Source organism: Paroedura picta, chromosome 7 (assembly GCF_049243985.1).
Source record: "Paroedura picta isolate Pp20150507F chromosome 7, Ppicta_v3.0, whole genome shotgun sequence".
Lineage (NCBI taxonomy): Eukaryota > Metazoa > Chordata > Lepidosauria > Squamata > Gekkonidae > Paroedura > Paroedura picta.
In genome coordinates, this window is record NC_135375.1 from 105,433,470 (window position 1) to 105,461,038 (window position 27,569).

Genomic DNA, 27,569 nt, shown 5'->3' on the forward strand with positions numbered 1-27,569 from the left:
CTCAGGTGGTGGCGACTACCCCCCCCCCCCGGGCCTCAGTAAACTTGTCAAGCGTTGACCGGTCCCCGGTGATAAAAAGGTTGGGGACCACTGGGCTATATGATTGCTTGTACATCAGAACTGTTATTGTTAACCTCTGCTATCTGTATACTGGTCTTCTCTTCAAGAAAGAGGTCCTATATGCAATAGTAACTGCTTGTGTTATCTTTGTCAGATACTAGAAGAAAAATTCTCTTCCATGTAAAACAAAACTAAAGAGTGGATGGAGAAGTTATGTTCTGTATAACTAAACTGCCTGTTTATTTAAACATAATTTAGACAATATTGATGTTCGAAGTCAAAAGGTGAATTTGATAACAAATTTTGGTTTACTCTAAATGCTTGAAGGCAGTGATTAATTGTTTATATTCTGTTCTCACAGAACTGTAAGTTAGTACACTCTTGTGATAGCAAGCTTATCTCATTGAATTTTCTGCTGAATATATTTTCTGTGTGTAAAGCATTTTTTTAAAATAAACCCTTGGGTAGGGGCAACATTTTCTTCTTTATCTATTTATTTACAAGAGTTTGTTGTTGTTGTTGTTGTTGTTAGGTGCAAAGTCGTGTCCGACCCATCGCGACCTCATGGACAATGATCCTCCAGGCCTTCCTGTCCTCTACCATTCCCCGGAGTCCATTTAAGTTCGCACCAACTGCTTCAGTGACTCCATCCAACCACCTCATTCTCTGTCGTCCCCTTCTTCTTTTCCCCTCGATCGCTCCCAACATTAGGCTCTTCTCCAGGGAGACCTCCCTTCTCATGAGGTGGCCAAAGTCTTTGAGTTTCATCTTTAGGATCTGGCCTTCTAAGGAGCAGTCATGGCTGATCTCCTCTAGGACTGACCGGTTTGTTCGCCTTGCAGTCCAAGGGACTCACAAGAGTCTTCTCCAGCACCAGAGTTCAAAAGCCTCAATTCTTTGACGCTCGGCCTTCCTTATGGTCCAACTTTCACAGCCATACATTGCAACTGGAAAGACCACAGCCTTGACTAGACGCACTTTAGTTGGCAGGGTGTTGTCTCTGCTTTTTAGGATGCTGTCTAGATTTGCCATAGCTTTCCTCCCCAGGAGCAAGCATCTTTTAATTTCTTTGCTGCAGTCCTCATCTGCAGTGATCTTGGAGCCCAGGAAAATATAATCTGTTACTACCTCCATTTCTTCCCCATCTATTTGCCAGGAAATGAAAGAGCCGGATGCCATGATCTTCGTTTTCTTGATGTTGAGTTTCAAGCCAACTTTTGCACTCTCCTCCTTTACCCGCATCAAGAGGCTCTTTAGTTCCTCTTCGCTTTCTGCCATTACACTATGAAATCAATTTAAAACCCTTTAAATACGTCTTGTGTTACAAGAGTGCACACCACTTGTGAGTCTCTTGGCATGCGTAATCACCATTTTGTGGGGAAACGGGCAAGGTACCCATTTTGCAGTTTTAGTACATAGCCTTGAAAATCTGGGTTTCAGGTAGCATATATTATGGCTGGAAAAGACGCCTACTTGTCTTCACACGAAACCACAGCTGCATGTACCAAGGGCAGCGCACATGGTAGGCTCCCTGGTTCATGAAACAGGAGCACAAGAAACGTAAAATTAGAACAGGTCTACTACAACACCTATTGTACAGGTCACATGGCAGCCAATTCTGGTTTGGCACAAGAGGCCAGTCTGAACTTTGCACATAAAGCTGCCTAATACTGAATTGGACGTTCAATACATTAAGATCAGTATATTCTCCTCAGACTGGCGGTGGCTGTCCAGGATGTCAGGCAGAGGCCTTTCCCATCACCTAGTACCTTTTAGCTGGAGAAGCCAGGATTTGAACCTGGGACCTTCCACATGCCAAGTAGATGCCTGACCGCTGAGCCACAGCCTTTAAGAACAAGAGAAGCAATGAAACAAACAAAAGAATACCAAAGGAATCCAACAGTTTTCTGATAAGACATCAATTCTTTGTATCATTCTTCTCTGCTTAGGAGATACCATACCTCAACTACAGTTTTCAGGGAGGACATCAGAACGACTATGCTTTAGAGTCCATGGATGAAATATACATCGGCAGTCACCAAACTGTTCTTAAAAAATACCACGCATCACCCTCAAATAGAAATGTGCAAGTTAGTTTTCAAAGCAACTTCCTTACGAGGAAGGTAGCCAATGTAATACCAGTTCTTTAAAAAAGACCTAGAAACTTAAAGAGCCATCAACCTAATCTCTGTCTTGAGTAAACAACTGGATTTTTGCAACTAGAGTGTTAAACATATTGAAGAACAAGCCTTATTATAGATAAATAAGCATGGATTCTATAAAGGAAATCTTGCCTTACCAACTATTCACAAAGCTCTGAGAATGCCAGCAAACATACAGGCTGCTTTCATTTGTGGATTTTTCCACACAAGGACAGAAGGAAACCCATGTATTCAAGGAGATAGTCCACGCTGTGTTCACTGACACCACAACCCACTGCATTTCCAAGACTTTTCCTTTTAAACAGGATCACAAATAAACCTAGTCTGGTCTGGTTCAAAGATAAATTGCTGAGTCGCTGCATATTGTTATTTTAATGTGGGTATTAGTTGGTGTATGTTGATGGCACAACATATAATAATAGAAAATAAGAAAAACAGAATAATTTATTTTATTAGTAACAGAGCATGTTGACAAAGTGAGCTGAAACATACCCTCTCCCTGCTTTATTATGAAACCAGTATGGTGTAGTGGTTAAAGAATAGCAGGCTCTAAGCTGGGGAACTGGGTTTGAGCTGTTCTCTTAGAGCTCTCTCAGTTCCACCTACCCCAAAGGTTGTGGGGAGAGAAAAGGAAAGGTGTTCGTGGATGTCCTGTGGGTGTCCTTTAGGTAGTGAAAAGTGAGGTATTAAAAAAACAGTTCTTTATCTTGTTGCACTCTATTACTTTAAGCATGCCCCACCACCATTCCCCAACTCATTTCCATTATTGGAGTTATAACCCAGAAGAAAAAGCTTTCAGACACCAGAACAATACAGTATTAAAAAAAATAGATATGGTGTAAGGTTTAGCTTCCTTCATTCACACATTTTACTTTTGTTACAAGCAGACCTCCTATTTTACATCTGAAAGAGAGAATACATTAATATAGGATTCCCTTTCCTGACTAGTGTGGCACTGAGATCTCTGTGTTAAATAAGTGCCTGGGTTGACCTTTAAAAGCCAAGCTCAGTTTTCTGGCTTTGGAAAGTACCTTCCAATTTTTTAGGAAATCTGCCAACAAATTCTGGGTATAAGCTTTCATACACATGCTTATACCCAGAATTAAGCTTTGTTGGTCTTCAAGGTGCCACTGGACTAAAAATTTGTTGTGTTGCTTCAGGCTAACGTGGCTACCCACCTGTATCTGCCTCCTACCATGTTACTGTACAAGTGTTAGGGAGCACATATTGGATAGTGCCTGTGACATTAATCATGAGAAACAGCACAGCTCCTGACACTAACAAATCCAGGTTGTCAGCCTATCAACATAGATCAGCTGAGTAAAACAGAGGCACACCAAAACTCACTGGAGAATAACAAGGTACACTGGCAGCATGTCTTGCTTATGGCTTAGGCTTGCCAACTGCCAGGTGAAATCTGGAAAGTCTGGAAATCTTCAGGAATTTCAATCAATCTCCAGAGATCAGTTCCCCTAGAGAAAGTGGGAGCTTTGGAGGGCGGGCTCTATGGCATTGTATGTTGTTGAGGTCCCTGGCCTTCCTAGGCTCCAATCCCAAATCTTCCAATCTGGAGTTGGCAACCCTATCACAGCCCCATTTTGTCACGACTATTTGTTTTGAACTACAGAAGTAAGAGCCTCTTGTGGTGCAGGGTGGTAAGGCAGCAGAAATGCTGTCTGAAGCTGTCTGTCCATGAGGCTGAGAGTTCGATCCCAGCAGCCGGCTCAAGGTTGACTCAGCCTTCCATCCTTCCGAGGTCGGTAAAATGAGTACCCAGCTTGCTGGGGGGTAAACGGTAATGACTGGGGAAGGCACTGGCAAACCACCCCGTATTGAGTCTGCCATGAAAACGCTAGAGGGCGTCACCCCAAGGGTCAGGCATGACTCGGTGCTTTTACCTTTACAGAAGAATACAAAATCAAGCTTCTGATTCACATCATAGGTCATTTACGAATTCATATCATATGGATTCCCCAGGGGAAAACTAAAACTCTGGGATAACCTGTTCTCTCACAGAGGTTCATCAGATCATTTCTATTGCAAGCTTATTTTTATTGCAAGCTCAAAATAGTATTGGTGCATGCCAGAGGAAAAGGAAGAAGGACAGTACAGTAGAAAAGGGGACATGTTTTCTTTGAGTCCAGGGGCATGGTCTCTCATTGGAATTTCGTATCAACCTCCCACAACATATCCTTTCCTTATGGTCAATACCCTAGCACGGGGGAAAACTGGTAAAAAAGGAAAAGATAAATAACCTCATCCATGCCCATTAAAAAAAATCCTGGAATTTGGGCAGTGTATTGAGTAGTAGCTAGACAAAATGGTGCTCTGCATTGCAGTTGTGACTGCCGCTAGAAGGAAGAGGAGAGCTGGGATGGGGAGAGTAAGAGGAATAGCCAATTCAGGGGCAGGGCTGGGGAGAATTCACTTTCCTTTTCCCTGCAGGTCTCATGGGACCCTCTTATTGTTGATCTAAATGTCACCGTTGTCCAGTGTGAAACTGCATTTGAATTTGTCAAACATTTCCCCAAAGGCCTCACAAGGATTTGCAGTTGCTTAACCATCACAGGAGTTTAGCAGAGGCAGAGAAACTATCGTACAGGGGTGGGCAAACTGCGGCCCTCCAGATGTCCATGGACTACCACTCCCAGGAGCCCCTGCCAGCAGTATGATCACCCATTAAAACTATTTTTCAAAAATAAACACCAGCTCCCTAAAGACAAATGACATTCTATTCCAGCCAGCATAAACTTTTGTGGACTAGAATACGCTTTCTTCAGATGCCATGAGTAGATCTTCATTTTATATTCATTTTATGATTTATGACAAGTTGGCAAAAAAAGAAAAGAAAAAAACGTACTGAAAACAAAACCTCACAAGCAGCAGGGTGAGCGGGCCATGAAATGCAAAAAGTACAAAGTCAAATGTAATGATGTAAAGTTCCTAATCAGGAAAAACCCAGAGACCATTTATTAGACACCCCAACCTTAATACCTCAAATGTGTGGAGAGTGATAGATTTTGTTGCAGTGGTCACAGTTATGGTGAGATTTAAAAAATCCCACATCCTGGTTGAGGCCCAGGGATAGGAGAGAGAGTTAGGTGGGCAGGAGATAGTGTGAAACCTTTGAATAAATCCCAAATCAGTTCCTATATGAATTCCAGTGCGAATTGATTATTTTGAGAGACAGCCTTGTGTCAGATTAAGATGTGGGAGACCCAGGTTTGAATCCCTGCTCTGCCATGGAAGCTTGCTGGGTGACATTTTGGCCTGTCCCACAGTGCCAGCCTAACCCACCCCACAGGATAAAACAGAAGAATGTGAGCTGATCTGGGTCCCACTTGGGGAGTAAGGCAGGATATAAGTAAACAAATAAATAAGGAAAAGTATATGCTGCCTAACTATCTCGTAAAAAACAAAACAATGAAATCATAAAAACAGCGCAAACCATATTTCGATAACAACCAAGCTCTAAAAACAAACCAGGGCCATAAAGAGAGCATGAAACAACATTCAACAGCCTCAAATGAAACCCATAAAACACCACTTAAGTTAGATATAGACCATAAAACATAGTAATGGTACTTAGGGTTGCCAACCTCTGAGTACGAGTTCAGTTTATTGCATATAGCCAGTGGTCGTTGCAAGCCTTACAATATGCAACTTTAAAACTATACAAACTACATACGTGGAAATCAATCAATCTCCAGTGATCAGTTGGACAAGTCAAAGAAAACTATGACAAATCTGTCCCTGATTTTTCTTGAAGCTAGAACAAATAAAAATTTGAGATAATATTGTAGATATTATGAGGGTCTGCATCTAACCACATGCACATTTCATCCTCTTTATGCCCACTACACATATCAGGCCCCTCTCCCAAAAATTTGGATCTTGGTGCTAAATAGAGAGGTCAATGAAGCACATAAGGAATTAGATCTCAGGGGGTAGGCAGGTTACAGTGGACGAGCAATAGGGTTGTGAGTGTCCTGCATAGCGCAGGGGGTTGGACTAGATGACCCAGGAGGTCCCTTCCAACCATGAGGTCACTCATTCTATGATTCCCTCGGCCGGTTCTCTACAGACACATCTACCAGTATCTGGGCATATCTACCTTCCAGATAAGCTGTTGGCACAGTCTGGAAATGCAGAGCAGTAAAACCCATTCTAATTTTAAAACTACAGCTGTTATTTAGGTATGCTGCACAATCATAATCTTTAAAAAAATGTTTCCATATCATGGGGAAAATTTGGCTTGGTTTATAGTCAATCAACCTCTAGGTGGGCACTGGAGATCATCCAGAATCACAGCTGTCTCCAGACTACAGAGATCAGGTCCCCTGGTGAAATGGGCTGCTTCGGTGGGCGGACTCGATGGTATCAAATCCCAGCTGAGCTCTTGTCTCTGTCAAAACTCCACCTTCGGCAAGCTCCACAGCCAAATTTCTAAGAATTTCTCAAGCTAGAGTTGCTTTAGGATGCTTAGGGCTGATCCTGCATTGAGCAGGGGGTTGGACTAGATGGCCTGCATGGCCCCTTCCAACTCTATGGTTCTATGATTCTAACCACTCCAATTAACACACTGGGTAAAATGAAATGCCTAAAGGCAGGCATCAGGTTAGCCTCAACCGAGTGGGATGCTGCAAAGCCAAGGAATCAGCGGAGGAAAAAGTCTTGGTTATGGCTACCACACATCTCACCTCTGGGGTTAAGGAGAGCAGGGCATGAGGATTTTAACTGGCGGGTTTCTTATTGCCCCTCTCGATTGGGTTCCCTGTTTCCCTCCAGCTACTAGCTGGGGGCACTTGGGGGGGGCACAGGGCAGGCAGTTCCAGGTTGGCGTATTCCTGGAGATTTGGGGATGGAGCTTGGCAAGGGACTTCAGCAGGGTAAAATGCCAAAGTATTAACTTTCCCCAGGGGAACTGTCCTCTGTAGTCTGGAGGTGAGTTGTAACTCCAGGGGAATGCCTGGGTCCCACCTGGAGGTTGGCATTCCTATCCCCTGGTAGAAAAGGACCCATCAAGCAGGATAAAAATCATATCTTAACAAAACCAGGGGCTACTTCAATCAAGTATGGGTATTAACAAGCACTGAATACTATAACTACTGAAAGGCCTCCTATCCTGATTAAAGCTGAATTTCACATAATTAATTCATGGCCCCTTGGCTCTGCTGGTTTGTTTTTTTAAAACCTCCTGCATAAACAAGCCCTGCTTACACATGTATATATGGCGTGTCCATTTATGTCTGTCCATCTGTTGGACGCGAGGCCAATTCCAGCCCAGGAAATTCCTGGAGATTTGGGGGTGGCTGGGTTGCCAGCTCCAGGTTGGGAAATTCCTGGAGATTTTTTTTCCAGATGCAGGGTGAAGCCTTGGGAGGGTGTAGTTTAAAGCAGTGGTCCCCAACCTTTTTATCACCGGGGACCGGTCAATTTTACTGAGGCCCGGGGGGGGGGTAGTCTTTTGCTGAGGGACGTTGCCGCTGCCTGAGCCCCTGCTCCGCTTGCTTTCCTGCCGGTGCCCCTGACTTCCTGCCACCCACTGGGGGGCGCTGCCAGCAGCAGCTGCACAGTGCCACGCCAAGGGGGAGCCCCAGCCATGACGGCCGCCGGAGAGCACCAAAGGTGAGCTGGCGGCAGAGTGGCAGGGCAGCCCCCAAGGCAGCAGCTGGGGAGGAGGATGAGAAGGAGCCGCGGCCCAGAACCCTGATCCATGGACCGGTCCTGGTCCCCAGACCAGGGGTTGGGGACAGCTCGTTTAGAGAAGAGTTGGTTCTTATATGCCGCTTTCCTCTACCCGAAGAAGGCTCAAAGCGGCTTACAGTCGCCTTCCCATTCCTCTCCCCACAACAGACACCTTGTGGGGTGGGTGAGGCTGAGAGAGCCCTGATATCACTGCTTGGTCAGAACAGTTTTAATCAGTGCCATGGTGAGCCCAAGGTCACCCAGCTGGCTGCATGTGGGGGAGTGCAGAATCGAACCCGGCTTGCCAGATCAGAAGTCCACACTCCTAACCACTACACCAAACTGGCTCTAAAGAAGGGACTTCAGTGGGGGTAAATAAACCTACAGCCCTACAGCTGTTATTGTCTCCAGGGGAACTGTAATGTGGATCATTTGCTCTCTGCTCTAATCATCAAGCCAACTATAACAGGTATTGTACCTTTGCAATCCTTTACAAGCACTTTTTACAACATCCCTCCCATTAGCTGCCTGGGATTAAAAGACTCAGATCTCCATTCCTGATAAAGTGAGCTTTGACTCTCCAAAGCTAATAACCTGAAAATATTGATGGTCACTACTGTGCTTCTGGACTCAAATCTAACTGGAGATAAGCTTTGCCTGCAGGCCGAGAACTCCTGGGAGTGGTAGCCGTGAAGGGGAGAGATTTCACCTAAAATCCAAGGCTTACTGTGGAGGCTGTCCCTTTTAACCTGCCCTTTTCGCCAGGGAAAATTATCTCTACCCTCTGCTGTGATGATAGGAGAGCTCCAGGCCACACCTGATGTGTTGGCAACACTAGGAGACGGCCAGGGAGGAGACTTCCGGTTGCCTCTGTTGTTGCCATTCCTTAGGCCCCGGCCAGGCACCCTGACCCAGAAAGACAACCGCAGCCCAAAGCTTAAACTCCTTCTCGGCTTCTGAGGCCCCCACTTACCGCGACTGCTAAGGCTGGATATAGCCCCAGCGGGACCATAGTTCAGCCCGCTTGGTGCTCACATCTGCAGGCCGGGCTCCTTCTCAGCCTCGGAGAGGCCTCTCTCGCAAGCGAGAGGCTCCGAAAAGGGAAGAGAGTGAAACTAGCGTGCCTGGCAAATCCAAGTTCCTTCTTGTGACAGGAAGCTAAGAAAAAAAAAAATCAGAGGGAAGGGTGTGGAGATCATACATTCCCGCCCACAGACACTCCGCAGGCTTTCCCAACTCCAGTGTGCGGAAAGGGCTTGGGCTGTCACACAACAGAGCCGTTGATTGATCCATTCCCTCTTGTTCATTCATAAAACTCCCAAGACTGCACCCAGAAGGCCAAAGAGCAAGGTGGGTTTTCACCCCCTCTGTATAGCTTTTCTCCCCTCCCCTCTCAGGGTCACATCCCTGAGAGAAAGCGTGCTTCTGATCCAGGATTCCTACATTTAAAAACAAAAAACAAAACCCTCTGTCATTGCTTCACATTACCCCAACAGTGGCCTCAGTAGATATTCCATATTTAGGGTTGCCATCTTCCAGGTGGATCCTGGAGATTTCCTGGATTTACAGTTAATCTCCTAATGAAGCTGGGGGTTTTGTACTACCTGAAGGAGTCCCAAAGCAGCTTACAAACACCTGTCCCTTCCTCTCCTCACAACAGAAACCCTGAGATAGATGAGGCTGAGAGCTCTGAGAGAACTGTGACTGCTGGCCCAAGGTCACCAATCTGGCTGCATGTGGAGGAGGAGTGGGAATGAAACGGGTTCTCCAGATTAGAGGCCACCACTCTTAATCACTACACCAAACTGGCTCGCAGGATCAGTATCCCTGGAGAAAATGGCTGGTTTGAGAGTGAATTTGGTTAAGAGTTGCGGGTTCTAATCTGGGTCTGATTTCCCACTCCTCCATGTGCAGTCTGGTGGGTGATTGTGGGCCAGTCCCCAATTCTTTCAGAGGTCTTTTAGCCCCACCTACTTCACAGGATGTCTGGTTTGGGGAGAGGAAGGGAAGGCACTTTGAGACTCCTTTGGGTAGTGAAAGGTAAAGGTATCCCCTGTGCAAGCACCAGGTCATGTCTGACCCTTGGGGTGATGCTTTCTAGCATTTTCATGGCAGACTCAATATGGGGTGGTTTGCCAGTGCCTTCCCCAGTCATTACCGTTTACCCCCCAGCAAGCTGGGTACTCATTTTACCGACCTCGGAAGGATGGAAGGCTGAGTCAACCTTGAGCTGGCTGCTGGGATTGAACTCCCAGCCTCATGGACAGAGCTTCAGACTGCATGCCTGCTGCCTTACCACTCTGCGCCACAAGAGGCTCTTTGGGTAGTGCAAAGTGAAGGTAAAAAAACACAGGTTTTCTTCTCTTTGGATGGGGGATTCTAGAGCATTATAATCTGCTGAGCTCAAATGCCTCCCAAGCCCCATTGTCCTCAAGCTCTGCCCCCCAAATCTCCAGGAATTTCTTAATCATGGCAACCCTATCAGTGCCTTATTGTAATAAAAAGGCACACAATCTTTAGGGTACCTTAAAACATAATTATTTTGCCTGGAAGAAGCTTTCCTAAGACAGAACTGACTTGGTCAGATGCATGACCAAAATACAAATCTGGCAAAAATGGATTCTTCTGGCCTATAACATGTAAAGCTATAATAAGCTTGCTAGTCTTGAAGGGGCCTCACCAGTTTTTTTAAAGCCCCCCCCCAAAAAAAGCATTTTCTTATCACATCTCCTATGCTACAGTCCCTGAAAACCAACTGCAGAACCACCACATAAATTTGGCTGCTTGCGCATGTGGTTTTGGGGTGTGCCCATTGTTTTGGGGAGCATCTACACGATGGCAGGACTCTGCTAGCTTCCCTGGGCTCCTTCCTTTGAGCAGAAACAATGAAATATCTCATCTGTCTTGAATTACAGTATGGGTCCCAGAACACAAAGCAGCAAGAAGAGACTGTTGTTCATTCCCCACGAAGGATGCAATCTTATGTGCATTTCTCTAGCAGGACGTTCGATTGAATGTGGTGGGCCGAACTGGCATGGAAACAAGAATTGGAACTTGGGTGGATCAGATCAAAGTCCATATAGCCAGGTTCCAATTGAAGAATGTTATGCCGGTGGTCGGAAGGAACTGGGGGGGGGGGAACAGGGACAGATGCGCCAGCAATGCACCATTGTGTAACATCACAAAACCAGTGGTGTCGTTGTATGGTGGCAATGCTGATTTGTCCAAAACTCTTATGACTAAATTGTTTGAACAGAAACTAATGTCACACACTACAACACCAGCATACCTTCTCCCCTCCACATAACTGCCTGTGATTTGCAGGTGAGAACCAGGTGAAATTACTAGATCTCTCAATATATATGGAGGAAATGGTTAACTTCTGGAGGGTGGACTGTGGCATCACATATCCATAGAGGTTCCTCCTTACTTAAGCATTGCTCCCAAACATCCAGAAATTTCCCGAACTGAAAATAGCAAGCTCAGGCATAGACCAGGGATGGAAAAACTGGCTCTCCAGATGTTCATGGACTTCAATTACCATGGACCATGGGCACTATATTATTCCAGTGCCGAAGAAGAAGAAGAGTTGGTTCTTATATGCCGCTTTTCCCTACCCAAAGGAGGCTCAAAGCGGCTTACAGTCGCCTTCCCATTCCTCTCCCCACAACAGACACCCTGTGGGGTGGGTGAGGCTGAGAGAGCGCTGATATCACTGCCCGGTCAGAACAATTTTATCAGCGCCGTGGCGAGCCCAAGGTCACCCAGCTGACTGCATGTGGGGGAGCGCAGAATCGAACCCAGCATGCCAGATTAGAAGTCCGCACTCCTAACCACTACACCAAACTGGCTCTCTTAGAGGCCCTTACAGGTTGCTTATTCGTTTGTAGGCCCAATTCAAGGTGCTAGTTTGGTCATGTAATGCCTTAAATCACCTGATTCCAGAGTACTTTTAAGAACTGTTTTCCACTGCACTTACCTGCCAGAGCATTCTTTTAATCTTCATAGGTCTGACTTTCTTTTCAAGAATAGAAGCAGCCATGTTGGATGGCACCTTTTCGGCTATGCCAGCTTTCCTTTCCCCTTGCTTGAAGATATTGCAGCATTTGCCACGGCACTAGGGTTGCCAAGTGAGTTGGGAAATACCTGGAGACTTTGGGGGTGGAGCAAGATATAGGGCGGGAAGGGACTTTGATGGAGTATAATGCTATGGAGGCTGTTCTCCCAATGATATGGATTATATAGATTTGTGGAACACAATTGAGTCATACACACATTTTAGCTACAGTCTGTCCATGGTTCATTCTTAGGTCAGACAGAGTACATTTTAAGTTCATTAATGGCTGCTATAACACCACATGAATAAATTTATTTCCTTCTCTCTCAAGTTAACCTTGAATCTCTCAAAAAATAAAATGTAGCAGCTGTAACATATCTACAGATATAACTGCTACAAAACAGGAAATGTATAATACCTGAATCTCCATAAAAGGAAAGTATAATCTTTGAAACAAAGAAATAAAATGAAATAAGATATATTCGTTGGTGATAGGTTAGACTGAGAGCCCTCTGTGTAAATTCCCCAGGGGTTAGAGGGACAGATAGGGAGTGAGATTCGGGATACATCATGATGACATTAAAGGTAAAGGTATCCCCTGTACAAGCACCGGGTCATGTCTGACCCTTGGGGTGACGCCCTCTAGCGCAGTGGTCCCCAACCTGCGGGCCGCGGCCCGGCGCCGGGCCGCAAAGGCCATGGCGCCGGGCCGCGGCTCCCTCTCCCCGCCCCCCCCCCCGCAGTAAAAAACTTCCCAGGCCGCAAGCTTGCGGCCCGGGAAGCTACTTACCGCGGGAGGGCGGGGAGAGGGAATCAGGGCCGGGCCGCGCCCGTGCAGGCCGCGCCCGCTCGGCCCGATCCGCGGGCGCGGCCCGATCTGTGGGTGCGGCCCGCGGGCGCGGCCGGGCGTGGCTCGCGGGTGCGGCCGGGTGCGGCCAGGCGCGGCTCGCGGGCGCGGCCCGAAGCATGGGCGTGGCCCGCGCGGGCGCGGTCCCTGCGGGCGCGACCCGATGCCCTGCCGGTCCCCAGCCTAATAAAGGTTGGGGACCACTGCTCTAGCGTTTTCATGGCAGACTCAATACAGGGTGGTTTGCCAGTACCTTCCCCAGTCATTACCATTTACCCCCCCAACAAGCTGGGAACTCATTTTACCGACCTCAGAAGGGTGGAAGGCTGAGTCAACCTTGAGCCAACTGCTGGGATTGAACCCCCAGCCTCATGGGCAGAGCTTTCAGAATGCATTTCTGCTGCATTACCACTCTGCGCCACAAGAGGCTCATCATGCTGACATATCACAGTCTTAAAAATGAGCTGCGCTGATGCAGACTTCAGAGAATGCACCAATTGGCTTTCTCTCCATGCTTGCAAACATGTATTCTAAATAAATCATCTTGCTGCTTAGCTGTCTTTGTTGTGGTCTTGTAAATTTTACACTGCATGGTCCATAACACCAAGCAGCCATTTTCTCCAGAAGTGATCTCTATTGCCTGGAGATGAGCTATAATTCCAGGGGATCCCCAGGTGCTGCCTGGAGACTGGCATTCCTATCTAGCATTCAGCAGAGATAGCATTTAACTAGGTTTTAGTTGTCGAATGAATGGGTTTCTTTAGCTGTTTGTCTCTGGTAAACTGGACCTTTCCAAATTTCTGCTATTCTTTTTTTCTGGGGGTGGAGTGTGTATTTTAAATATGCTACTGTTTTAACCAGTATCTTATCGGCTGTTTGCCCTCAACTTTTATCGTCAATCACTGTCCCTATCTTTCGTACAGCCAAACTTTTACTGCTGTTTCTGCATATAAGATACTGTTTAAATTGATGTTCTAAGTTTTTAAGGTAACTGTCATGCTGACGTGACTTAACTAGCATTTCTATGACTAAAGGTAAAGGTAAAGGTTTCCCCTGTGCAAGCACCGAGTCATGTCTGACCCTTGGGGTGACGCCCTCCAGCGTTTTCATGGCAGACTGCTATTGCACAAATAACAGTTGCTATCACAGAGAGTGTTAGACACAGTAACATATTATTTATATCCTAAGTTATTGCATTGTATTTGTTTGGCTGTTAATGACTTTGAGTACAAACTCGGATAGCGTAAATGTTTTACCACCTGTGCATTTTGATAACAATATGTGCATTTGTGTGTCATTCTCTACCCCATCCAGTGCATACCCGGGATAATAACACCAGCCTGCATTACAGCAAGACCCGAAAATGGCTCCATAAAATCAAAGAGTTGGAAAGGGCATAAATACAATAAATAAATAAACTAAAAAAAAAAAGAATCAGGAAAGCCCCGTCTCCCGGTAGAGCCACTCTAGGAATGCCTCTAACGCATGAGTCTAAGCGGGGCGCCATAGAGCCGCCGCCTTCTCACGATGGCCGCCGGGCGTCGCCGCTCTAGTCCTGGGCATCTCTATGGCCCACCTCAGGGCCGGTTCAGCCGGCCGCTTTCCCGCGCTTTCTCGCGCTGAGGCTAATGGAGTCGCCTCAGCGGCTTCCTCCTCCTGTCGAGGGCGGCGGCGGTCCTGATGGCTCCCCTCGCTCGGCCCTGGAGCGCCGGTGGCTGCAGGAAGCGCGGGACTTCGTCCGCCGGGCGCTCCTCGGAGAGGAATTGCAGGAGGAGAAGGAGGGGGACGACGACGACCGCGGCGCCACCACCACCTGGCAGTACCTGAGCCGCGCGCTGCGCCAGGGCGGGGGCAGCCAAGAGCTGCCGCTGGGCTGCCGGTGAGCCAGTGAGGGGGAAGGAGGCGCTGTGCGCATGCTCAGAGGCCGCCGTCTTTCCCGCCGCGCGTCTGTTGGTTCTTGGGGTTGCCAGGTCCCCTCCCGCCGGGGGCGGGGGATTGGACGGGAGAGTTGCCAGATCCAGGTTGGGAAAGCCCTAGAGATTTGGGGACGGAGCCTGGGGAGGACAGGGGCCTCAGCGAGGTACAGAAACATACAGTCCATCTTTCAACGCAGACATTTTCTGCAGGAGAAGTGATCCTGGTCACCTGGAGATGAACTGTAATAGTGGCCGAACTATGGTTCTCTAGAGGTCCGTGGACTACAATTACCATGAGTTCCCAGTGGCTCATGGTAATTGTAGTCCATGGACCTCTGGAGAACTACAGTTTGGCAACCCCCGTAGGTAGTGGGCGTGTTTCACTTGGAGGTTGGCAGCCCTAAGGAGGGATAGGGTTCCCATATTGGGAAACTTCTGGAGATTTGGGGGTGGAGCTGGAGAGTATATGGAACTCAGTGGGGCACAATGCCACAGGAACTCCCTCCCCCCAAGCACCCACTTTCTCTAAGGTACATTCAAGAGTGGAGCAGCAGTGATCTGAACACCAGGATGAATTTTGAGTCCAGCAAAGCTTTAGTCAAGGCATGAGCTTTTGTGTGCATGAAATAGTTTTATTTGCGGAAGTGTCCATGCACACGAAAACTCATGTCTCGAGTTAAGCTTTGTTGGTCTAAAAGGTACACCTAGACTTAAAATTCAAGCATTTTCTGCAGGGAAACTGCTCTATGCAGTCTGGAGATGAGCTGTAATTCTGTGGGATCCACAGGTCCCACCTGGAGACTGGCATCCCTGGTTTGTTTACAAGCATCCGGGTTTAACTCTGGGCTTTCTGAAGTGCCAAATGAAAATATTGGCTTCACAGGCTGAACCAATGTAGACTTTTAAAAAATTCAGTATGTGATAGTAGGATTGACAAGTCTTTATTTCCCTTGTTGATGATTTCCCTTGTTGATTATTATCACTAGAGCTGTGTATTGTGGGTACTTCTTTTACGCTGACTTTACTGTACCGCAGTGGTCCCCAACCTTTTTATCACCGGGGTCTGGTCAACGCTTGACAATTTTACTGAGGCCCGGGGAGGGGGTAGTCTTTTGCCGAGGGATGTTGCCACCTGAGCCCCTGCTCCACTTGCATTCTTGCTGGTGCCCCTGACTTCCCGCTGCCCGCTGGGGGCCGCTGCCAGCAGCAGCTACTCAGTGCCATGCTGAAGGGGAGCCCCAGCCATGGGGGCTGCTGGAGAGCACCAAAGGTGAGCCGGCAGCAGAGTGACAGGGCAGCCCCTGTGGTAGCAGCCGGGGAGAAGGATGAGGAGGAGCTGCGGCCCGGTACCGAATGATCAACGGACCAGTACCGGTCTCCAGACCGGGGATTGGGGACCACTGCTGTACCGTGTATTCCTATGATAAAAAAAGAAGGCAGGTTTCTGTAGTAGAATTAACTGGTTCTGGAGAGTGTCTCTGAATGACCCCCTGCTGAGTCTTACCTAACACAGTGACATATGTCCTGAATATTGAATACTTACTTTTATACTCCAGCTTTTTGAATAGCTGAAATCCTTAAATGAGCTTAAATTGCATAACCTTAACTAACTTCCCTAAATTTTGAATGCTTTCCTGGAAGGTCAACTTCATAGGGAAATGTTTTAAAATGGGGTCCTTAACGGCTGAACTTTATAGGGCAGACTTTCTCAATCAGGGTTCAGTGAAGTGCTGGGGTTTCTAAACAGCCCTGGAAGGGTTTCCCAAATGGGTGGGAGTTCATTAATTTTTAATAAATTATTTAAATTTATTAAAGATTTATCAGGTGATATTTATCAGTTAATATTGACTCAACCCCATGGCCAATGATGGTCCTGCAGAGTAGCGATCCCCAACCTGTGGGCCGCGGACCACATGTGGTCCTTCGACTAATTGGAGATGGGCCCCGAAGGACGCCTCCCCCCCCCCGTCCCTTTATTTCATCCCTCCCCAGCCCTTTACAACACACTTCATTGTTGTGGCGTGCCTGTATCTTATTTTGAAGGGATGTTTAAACATTACCATAGCGATCAGAGAGCGCTAGGGCAGTGGTTGAGAGTAGAGGAGTAAACTACCCCCCCCACCAGGCCTCAGTAAAAGGCGTTGAGTGGTCCCCGGTGAGTGGTCCCCGGTGTTGAGTGGTCCCCAGTGATAAAAAGGTTGGGGACTACTGCTGCAGGTGATGGGAAGGGCCTCAGGTGGGCATGTCCACAGCTCTGCTTCCCAACCATATTCTACACAATCGTGCCACTTTTGGGGTTTCTCAAAGCCTGAAGAATGTTTCAGGGGTTTCTCAATGGTAAAAAAAGTTGAGAAAGGCTCATTTTGTGGTCTGAACAGATTCAAAACTTTTTCATCACTCAGTTCCTGTGCCCTGTGGGTCATGGACTGTCCACATGTCTTGGAACTTTATCTTGTTTTGTTTACCTGTCTCTATACTTCTATAATCCATTACTTTTGCTTTCCAGACTTATCTGCGTCTCAGAACTTCAGTCCCAACAACGTCAGCCGTGCTTTAGTCATTGGACCTGGAGCAGCGATGAATTCAGGAAATGGGCTTGCAGCAGCCAAGGCCTCTTTTCCGAGCAGGAAGTTTTGCAACGAGCTCACTTAATACTTGTCGGTTACCTGACGGATAGGGGGAAGGATGGAGTGACGGATGGTAATTTGTATGTACGAGACAGCACCGGAATACTGCCCTGCGAGGTAGGCCATGGGAACGTACTACTATCTTTTTCAGAGCAGACTTGTATGTAATGCTGGATGGCCTGCAGAATTAAGGAACTAGGTCTTAACAATCCTTCTTGTGATGTACTGCTAGTGCGCCTCAAGGAGGCTGCCTATGACCGTTTATGCACTGGGAAATTCACTGCCCCAGCTCCCGTTCAGGAGCACAAATTGAGGGCATATGAGGTGCACTGGGCCAAATGCTCCCCCATGTGGGTGCAGGAAGAGGTGGGGCAACCTGCCACAACTAAAACTCCAGCCTGCAGCCTGGCATGAAACCTCCAGGGCGTAAACGGTCTATGTGGATAATATCAAAAACAAATGGACCCACCAGTTGTGTGAAGCCAAACCTAGGAAAAAAAACTGGCATAGGCTAATAACTTTTCCTTCTTTTATTCAAGTTGAGCCAGAATGGGGTTCAGATACACAAGACATTTTCAACCCCAAGATTTTCACCAGTGGCTCACAGGTTTCTAATATGTATTCAGATGTTCTTATTTTCTAGAGGATTCTCTGTTGTGTACTTTTTAAATCTTTGTTTACTAATTTCCAGGCAGCCAAACAACTGGGGAGTGTTTCCTTCATTTTTTGACTGGGAGAGCCAGAGCTGCTTTGGTATTTGGAAATGTAGTAAACAAAGATAAAAAATGCACATCAGAGAATCCCACCAAGAATAAGAATAACTGAATTCATGTTAAGAATATATTTGTGAGCTGCTGGTGTAAATCTTGGTTTGAAAACGGCTTATATGTCCAGACTCCATTCTGGCTCAACCTGAATATTATTATCGTTATTGTTGTAGTTAGTTGCGAACTCGTGCCCGACCCATCGCGACCCCATGGACAATGATCCTCCAGGCCTTCCTGTCCTCTACCATGTACCATGGTACATTTAAGTTCACACCGATTGCTTCGGTGACTCCATCCAGCCACCTCATTCTCTATCGTCCCCTTCTTCTTTTGCCTGCAATCGCTCCCACATTAGGCTCTTTATCATTATTATTATTATAAGATTTATTGGCTGCCACATCCAGATTAGCTTTCTCATGGTGGGTTACAAGATTCATGGTGACATCTATCGTAGACCTGCCAGGGGGTGGATGGCTGCAGGAAATGGGGGCAGATGGGTTATGCTGCCAAACATGATGTCCTGTCAGCATTGTTATGGGGGCTAGATGGGGTTTTATATGTTTCATGGGGATTTTATGTTGTAGTGTGGCAGGCTAAAAATCAAATAATAAATCAAATCCCCACAATAAAATCCCCATAACTCAACCATACCAATCCCCATGGCAGCAAAATGATTTTTAATTAGAAGGAAAAGTTATTAGCCTATGCCAGTTTTTTTTTACAATGTGGAGAACGTAGCATGTGATAGAAGATCACAAACAAAAGAGAAACCAGTGGCTCCCCAATAGCAGCCCCGACCTAGATAGCCCAGGCAAGCCCCGAAGCTAAGTAGGGTCGACCCTTGGATGGGAGACCTCCAAAGATCACTAGGGGGTCATGACATGGAGCCTGGCAATGACAAACCACCTCCGAATGTCTCTTGCTTGGCTGCCAGACAATCCTTGGATCTCCTGCTTACTCTACACAGGCCACATGACAAATAAATAGCAGTAGCAATTTCTGCAACTGTGAAAGCAATGGCCATATATATTTAGTCACCTGGCTGTGCCCTGAATCCCGTGGCCTCCATGAAAGGTTGCAGATGGTTATGTGACTTCCGAGGCTCCTCAAAGCCTGAAAATTCATTTCAGGAGCTCCTCCATGGTCAAAAGGTTAAAAAAGAGCACAGTTTTATTGATTAATCATCTACATATGGATTGATCAACTAGACACTTTAGATGTTCAGTCTCATTGTTGTGACAGCAGCTGTTCTAGGAATTTGTCCTGCAGCACTGTAACATTTAGATGTTCTTCAACGTCAGCCTTTTTAACTTCCCCCTTCTCTTTGTTTTGAACACTGAGGCTTGGTTGAGAGAATTTCTGGGTTTTGAGTAAACAGTATCGGCTTAAGGTTGTTGTTCTTGTAGAGAGAATTAGGTAAAATAGCTATGGAGCGAATGAGGGCAAAAGAAGAAGGGGACGACAGAGAATGAGGTGGCTGGATGGAGTCCCTGAAGCAGTCGGTGCGAGCTTAAATGGACTCCGGGGAATGGTAGAGGACAGGAAGGCCTGGAGGATCATTGACCATGAGGTCGCAGTGGGTCAGACATGACTTTGCACCTAACAACAACAACAAGCTATGGAGCGGCAAAAGAGACAGATTGTGGGCTTCGGGTGTACTTTGAGGCCTTGTTCTTGAACGCTAGTAGACATTAGAGGTGGTGGTGACAGGTGACACATAGCCACCCCATAGGGTTTTCAAGGCAAGAGACTGAAAGTATTTGTCTGCCTGTGTATCACAGTCTTGGTAGTTCTTGGAGGACTCCCATCCAAATACTGACCAGGGACAACCCTACTTAGCAGTGGAATAGGCTGCCTGAGGAGGTGGTGAGCTCCCCCTCACTGGCAGTCTTCAAACAAAGGTTGGATAAACACTTTTCTTGGATGCTTTAGGATGGTTTGGGCTGATCCTGCATAGAGCAGGGGGATGGCCTGTATGGCCCCTACCAACTCTATGATTCTATGATCTGATGGGATCGGACGAACCTGAACTATCCAGGTCAGAGAAGGAGAGACTAGTACACATATGTAACTTGTAGGATAAATGTTGAGGCATGGTTCACCATTTGCTGATCAATTGCACATATTATGGACATGCTGTAGAGCCTCTTGTGGCGCAGGGTGGTAAGCAGCAGAAATGCTGTCTGAAGCTGTCTGTCCATGAGGCTGGGAGTTCGATCCCAGCAGCCGGCTCAAGGTCGACTCAGCCTTCCATCCTTCCGAGGTTGGTAAAATGAGTACCCAGCTTGCTACTGGGGGGTAAACGGTAATGACTGGGGAAGGCACTGGCAAACCACCCCGTATTGAGTCTGCCATGAAAACACTAGAGGGCGTCACCCCAAGGGTCAGACATGACTCGGTGCTTGCACAGGGGAGACCTTTACCTTTTTATGGACATGCTGTAAAATACAGATTTTGAAAAACTGCAGTCCAATTTGTTAATGGCTTGCTATGTATCAACATACCTCTTTGGACTTAAGATCATCCTGCTAGAGTTCTTGAAAGGGTTCTCTGTGGATCTTTTGGACACAAAACTGGGTTTATGTTTGTTCACTTCTGCCAAGATGTTTATGACAGCAAACTGGGAAAAAGGCAGAACCTCCCTTCACTAAACGAACTGTTCAATAAAATTTGGTGTACCACTCCGCTGACCAGACTAACATATTCTCAGCTAAACAAGAGGAACAATTAATTTTTTAAAATGAATATATCTGGCTCTAGATCAGTTTTGCTTTTTATGATTTGTCGTAGATTATTCTATTTAGGGGTGGCCAAATTGTGGCTCTCCAAATGTCCGTAGACTACAATTCCCATGAGCATTTGCCAGTACAGTGCTGGCAGGGGTTCATGGGGATTGTCATCCATGGACATCTGGAGAGCCACAGTTTGGCTACCCCTGCTTCCGTTTCTTGAGTATGATGATTTCCTGTCTTTTGTTTGATGTTTTATTTTTCTCCTTATGTAATTATAAGTAGCAGTAAATTTTAAAAAGTAGTGTTCCGGCAGTATATAACATAAATGTGGCATTTGCTATTTTGTTTAGGTTCTGCATTTTAAACTTGAATGGCTGGAAACTCTTCTGCTGTTCCCCAGTTGGTCGTACCTCCCACACAAGGGCCCAAACAGAGCTGGATACTTGGAGATCCTAGAAGATCCGGTCCAAGTGATGCCTGGTCCAGAGAAGAAGATTGAGATCCCCCCTGTCCTTGATGCAGAGCAAGCCGCAAAACTCCTCAGGGCCAGGTAGAGGGTCAGATCAAGAAGTTTAAGATCTAGTGAGAAAACTCTGTTCAGGGTCCCCTGCACCAAAGAACTAGGGCCAGATGGAACACTATGCGTAATGATATCAGGGCCCTTAAACAGTTCCACAGGGACGGTAAGACAAAGCTGTTCCACCAGGTCTATGGTCGAGGCCTAGAAATACCATAAAATGTCTGGCTTCCCTATCTGAGACACCCATAACACCCACCTACTGACTAGTAAAGATGCACTCTTGTTGCTCCTCACTCTAGGAGGTGGCCCTTCTGAAACTCTTGGGTTTTAATTTTTAGTCTTTAGTTTAATTTATATGCTAGTTTATTGTGTAACGTTTACATTATTATACATTGTGAGCTGCCCTGAGCTCCCCAAAGGAAGGGCAGCATATAAATAAATACATCAAGATGTGAGTCAGTCAGTAGCAGTTGAAAAGAGCAAGAATCCAATTGCCTCTTAAAGACTAACAAAATTTGTAGCAGGGGAGGAGCTGAAGAGTGAGTTTTTGGTCTGATCCATTCTTCTGATGATCCTGGTGTAGTTTGAAGGGGCATGTCATCTCAGTCCTGCTGCATTTAGAATAATAGAATCATAGAGTTGGAAGGGACCTATTGGGTCATCTAGTCCAACCCCCTTCACTGTGTAGGACACTCACAACGCTATCGTTCATTCACTGTAACCTGCCACCCCCTTGAGCCTCCACAGAATCAGCCTTTCCATCAGATGGCTATCCAGCCTCTGTTTTAAAATCTCCAAAGATGGAGAACCCACCACCTCCCGAGGAAGCCTGTTTCACTGAGAAACCGCTTTAACTGTCAGGAACTTCTTCCTGATGTTTAGATGGAATTTCTTTTGCATTAATTTCATCCCATTGGTTCTGGTCTGTCCCTCTGGGGCAATAGAGAACAACTCTGTTGCATCCTCTATATGGCACCCTTTTAAAATACTTGAAGATGGTTATCAGATCCCCTCTCAGTCATCTCCTCTCCAGGCTAAACAGACCAAGCTCCACCTACCTTTCCCCATATGTCTTGGTCTCCAAACCCCTCACCATCTTTGTCGCCCTCCTCTGGACACGATCCATTTAAGCTGATCTGGGCTGCGTTGTAAAGGACTTTGAGGAAAGGCTAGATATAATAGTAATACATGATTTCCTCCTTAAGGGCTCCGTGTCAGAAGGCGGCAGAGCTGAATGTAGCAGGGGAGCTCTCCAGGCTCAGCACAGTCCTCTGCATCCACCACAAAGTCTTCTTCTTCCTCTTCCTGAAGTGCTTTGGGGCGGACACTTGCGTCCCAGTCCTGGTGCAGGTGAGTTGCTTGGGCGTCTGGCTGGATCCGAGCAGCAGCTCAGGAAAGCTGCTTTCATAAGTCAGAGTCCTGCCTCATTTTCAAACTTGGTTCTCCAGATCAGAATTTGCCACTCTTGAAGGACTACATCACACTGACTCTCAAGAACAGTGGTAGTCAAACTGGCAGGGGCTCATGGGAATTGTAGTCCATGGACATCTGGAGGGCTGCAGTTTGACTACCCCTGATTTAGCTTGTATTGGGCCCCTCCCTCCCACACGCTTACCATCCACCAATGACTGTGAGAGATCCAGACCACTGTCTGACTTGATTCTGACAGCAGGAGATTTAAGAAATCAGACTGCTGGCACTGAGTATTTTTAATTGGAAGTAGTTATTACTTTAAACTTTTTTTGTTGTATATGTATATATTACGTTGTTTGCGAGCCCTATGGGGATAGGTGGTATAAAAATCAAATAAGTATAATAATAATAAGTTTAAAAAGTCAACAAATACCTGGAGAGACCAGCCGCTTTGGGCGCCAAAGTGCCCAACCCTACTGGGGAAGCAACCCAGGCTCACAAGATTAGAAGCCATTCCTAACTACTACTTCTTGAATAAAACTTTGTGATCCCTGGCCCCCAACTGTTGGAACGAGCTCCCAGAGGAGATCAGGGCCCTGACGGAACTAAAACAGTTCCACAGGGCCTGCAAAAGGGAGCTCCACCAGGCATTTGGCTGAGGCCAGGCCAACCAAGCCAACATCTGCAGGGCCCCTGCCCCCTTCCCCTCCCCCCCCCCCAGAAGCCCACTAAGACTCCTGGACCTGTTTGAACCACTATTGCTTATGTTATACTGTTATACCAGTTAATAATATGAATGTTATAATTAATATATATGTATGGTTCCATGTAAAGTTTTAAATACTGTTATATGTAAACTACCCTGAACCTTCGGGGCAGGCAGTATATAAATATGAATGAATAAATAAGATAAATAAATAAAAGGTGCCACAGAACTCGAACTTTGTTCTGCTGTTTCAGATCAACATAGCTGCACTCTTGAATCTGAATAAAAGCTGACATGCCAGTATGGCGCAGTAATGAGAATTAGGCTAGGACCATGGAGATTTCACTGTATGCCTAACAGACACCAGTCTGAGTTTCTTGGACAAAGTACAGGATGCAAATCTAATAAACATGTTCTGGTTTTTCTCCTCCACTAAGCCTCCCCACCTAGTTTGGCACCATGTTCTGCAGCTGGAGCAAGGGTACGTGGTGACTGCTCTGAAAATCTCTTCCTTGAAAGCTTCAGGGTTGAGAGTGTTTGTCACCAGCTCTTCCTCGTGTCTTTTCCCACACCGAATGGAGCACGTGGCAGAAAGATTTCTGGACAGCACTTCAGAGGGAAGTTCCATTTTGTCTGGTTCCTCAGACACCTGCACACCTCTCAGCGGTTCCTTGGAGCTGGGAGAGGAAGTCAGGATGCTGGCTCCAGTCAGGGAGTCCAAGGTGATATCGTACGCGGTACGTATAATAACAACAACAATACAAGTAATAAAACAATAATATTTTTTAAATCTTACAGCCCACCCTTCCCTGGCAGGCTCAGAGCAGAGCAATCAAGCCTTCAAATAAAATTTCGAGTAAATAAAACATTAAAACATTAAATAAATAAATCAGGTTTTAAAAATTATCTAAGTAATGTCTGTCCTTATATTTTACAGACCTTCTTAGGGGAGGAGCTTGGTTGGTGTTAGGGCAGATTCTTCCGATGGTACTTAAGTTTTCAGAAGGTATTTTAGCTGGGGAGGCCAGTATTTTATTAGTGTTGCATTCGTGGCGTCAATCATATACTTTGCTTTCCCCTTTCTGCAAGATTAATTTATGTGGATGACCTTGATGTGGAGAGAATTCTGCCCCGGACTTCATCCCTGCACTGCGAGAGTCCAAAGTTTTTGACAAGAGTTCTAGGGTGTTCCTAAAGCAGCAATGCCTATTTAAATGTGATTTTATTTTAATCTTATACTAATTGATTTCACTTTCTCTTAAGAACATAAGGACTCTGCTGGATCATACTAGTGGTCTTACGAGCGAGCTTTGAAGCCTAGTAGTCTTACATAAAAGGCTTCATGTTACGTCGTTTTTAGAAATAATTTTGGAGGGTTAAATAGATGAACCCCTTGCCATTAAGAAAAAACACCTTTGGGAAATTTTCACATTTTTTCCCCATAGGGTTTTCCCATGTGCTCTTAACAGTCAAATTCGTACTCCTTCCAAAGATTGTCTTTTTCTATTCATTCTCCAGGGCACTATCACCCAGGTCCTGAATGCTCAAGCCAGCCTCTATGAATTGGACAACAAGTTCACCCTCTGTCTTGCTTATCAGCAAAAGCTGAATTCTGGCCGTGGGCTCCGACCAGGCGTGTGTGTAGAGGTGAGGAGGTGGGTAGAGGGCATAGAGTGGTCACTTCCCAGGTTTCTATGGGACTGTGCTGTGTGAAACAGAACTGGTATTTATGGAGATAGTGGGAGGATCGTTTTAAGTGTCTCCCCCCACCCACAACAAAGCCTCTTGTGGCGCAGGGCGGTAAAGCAGCCAACATGCTGTCTAAAGCTCTGACCATGAGGCTGGGAGTTCGATCCCAGCAGCCGGCTCAAGGTTGACTCAGCCTTCCAGCCTTCCGAGGTCAGTAACATGAGTACCCAGCTTGCTGAGGGGTAAAACGGTAATGCCTGCAGGAGGCACTGGCAGACCACCCCGTATTGAGTCTGCCATGAAATCGCTAGAGGGCGTTACTCCAAGGGTCAGACGTGACTCGGTGCTTTAACCCCCTTCCCCACAACACGGCACAGCCGAGGAAGGGGCTGCACCCGATATTTGCAAGTCCTTCTCTTTCTTAGAGTTAGGGATGGCAGTCCCTAGGTGGGACCAGGGGATCCCCTGGAATTATAGCTCATCTCCAGGCAACAGAGATCAGTTCCTCTGGAGAAAATGGATGCTTTGGAGGGTGGACTCTATAGTGTTATACTCCACTGAGGTCCCTCCTCACCCAAAATCCCACCTACTCTTGGCTCCACCTTCACATTCTCCAGGTGTTTCCTAATCCAGAGCTGGCAGCCCTAGTTTCCCTGGAGCAAGTGTCTGATTTGGAGGGTGGATTTCATACCATTATACTCCACTGAAGTCTCTCCCCACCCCAGATCCCACCCACTTCCAGTTCCACCCCCAAAGCCTCCAGATGTTTCCCAACCCAGTGCTTGTGACCCTACTTGGACTCCATTCTCAAAGAGTCCAAGTTGACTGACGGTGGCATATACTATGGGTGCGGTTCTGGATTTTGCACGAGAGCCTTGGGAAAGTTGTAATCAGTTTTCTATCCTGTGGGCTTGTATCTCAGCTCAGAGACGTCCACCTTCTGCAGAAGCCCCTGGCGGCTTTCCCCGTTGTCCTTGGCGCCTGCCTGCGCACAACTCTCGTGATCAAGAGTTTTTCCAAGCAGAGCACTTTGCACCAACTGGTAGCCTCCTGCGGGAATCTTTATGTGCAGCTGCTCTTGCGTTACAACTTGACCTTGCCGTTGTATCTGTGTCTGGTCAGCTTGCTGGAGACGTTGGAGCAGAGGTGAGCACGGCTGAAAAGATAGCACAAGAGGCTCTATGGTGTTACCTTTGGGTTGACGCCAACCATTCAGACGTTTCCCGTGACTTCTGTTTTAATATTTGGAAATTTGGCTACCTGCCCTGTCTGGTATGAGAGGTGAAGACCCGTCATCCGTGATAAAGCAGAAGAAAAAAGTCTCAAGCTGGCGACGGTGAAGTGATTTAATGTTCAAAACAATATCACGATGTTCAAAACAACTTCAAAACGGAGTCCCAGGTGGAGTCCTTTTTCGCTATCTTCATCAGTGAATTCTCAATGTTGTAATAACTCAATCTTCTCTAATAATGTTTTTATGATTGTTGGAAATAATTTAATCTCTTATAATGCCTTGGGTATATAGATTAATCCCAAACTGGTCACACAATATCCAAATTTGTAAGGGTCTACTAATATTAACATCACTATGTGTAGTGACTACACATTGAGATTGAGTTATTAAAATATTGAGAATTCACTGATGAAGATAGCGAAAACGGACTCTACCTGGGAATCTGTTTTGAAATTGTTTTGAACATTGTGGTATTGTTTTGAACATTAAATCACTTCGCCATCTCCAGCTTAAGACTTTTCTTCTACTGTGTGGTGTGAGGGCATTTAATCTCACAGGATGTCTGTAGTGGGGAGGGAAAGAGAAAGCGATTGTGAACTGCTTTGAGACGCCTTCGGGCAGCGAAAAGTGGGGTATATAAACCAACTCTTCTTCTTTTAATCGGGATCATGGATATGTTGTTTCGATGCAGACTTTGCTGGAGTCCATTGGTCAGTTCCTGTCACTTTAAACTTGCTGCCTTGGATGTTTGTTGCATATTGTGGATTCTGTCATGTTTACAGTTGGTTACGATCCATTTTGGGAGACTGAGCAGGATTGGAGGGTGGGCTTTAAGTAATTGCACCCATCGTCTCCAGCTGTTCTCGCTTCATATCCTTCCCCCCCCCCCGTGTTCTTCTCCTGCAGTTATTTTAAAAGTCACTTTAATGCCGGAGGAACTGAGGCTTCTCTCATTCCTCCTAGGTTCTGCTGTTTTGTTCGAAGGCAAGAGTTAATGTTCTGCTCCAGCCATAGCGCTGCAGGACCAGCCGAGACCTTTATTGTTCCCGTCCTGAATTCCTTGATGCCAGCCCAGAAACAAGACAGAGACATCCACCGGGAGATCCTAGCGGAAAAGCACCATTGTCCCCTAAAGCAAGTAGGGTGGTCCT

General features: G+C 46.5%; 2 protein-coding genes across 4 annotated transcripts in view; one reads left to right on the forward strand and one right to left on the reverse strand.

Annotated features, from left to right (window-relative positions):
• The window catches only part of LOC143841527 (tumor necrosis factor receptor superfamily member 1A-like), a 45,161-nt gene extending 36,101 nt beyond the window's left edge, over positions 1 to 9,060 (reverse strand). Inside the window, exon 1 of the mRNA XM_077345909.1 lies at positions 8,884 to 9,060. Within this exon, the coding sequence (XP_077202024.1) occupies positions 8,884 to 8,922 (39 nt within the window). The 5' untranslated portion in view covers positions 8,923 to 9,060. The remainder of the gene's footprint in view (positions 1 to 8,883) is intronic.
• A 5,316-nt stretch (positions 9,061 to 14,376) lies between these two features.
• CTC1 (CST telomere replication complex component 1) overlaps positions 14,377 to 27,569 on the forward strand; it is a 28,028-nt gene continuing 14,835 nt past the window's right edge. The window contains exons 1-8 of one of the 3 annotated variants that reach the window (XR_013232715.1): positions 14,377 to 14,693; positions 17,237 to 17,474; positions 21,207 to 21,406; positions 22,582 to 22,726; positions 23,933 to 24,232; positions 25,014 to 25,142; positions 26,107 to 26,330; positions 27,382 to 27,556. Coding sequence is in view for 2 of the 3 variants with exons in the window: in XM_077345910.1 (XP_077202025.1) it covers positions 14,443 to 14,693; positions 17,237 to 17,474; positions 21,207 to 21,406; positions 22,582 to 22,726; positions 23,933 to 24,232; positions 25,014 to 25,142; positions 26,107 to 26,330; positions 27,382 to 27,556 (1,662 nt within the window). In the remaining variant the exon portion in view is untranslated. The remainder of the gene's footprint in view (positions 14,694 to 17,236; positions 17,475 to 21,206; positions 21,407 to 22,581; positions 22,727 to 23,932; positions 24,233 to 25,013; positions 25,143 to 26,106; positions 26,331 to 27,381; positions 27,557 to 27,569) is intronic. The other 2 variants (XM_077345911.1, XM_077345910.1) reach the window with 2 other exon arrangements.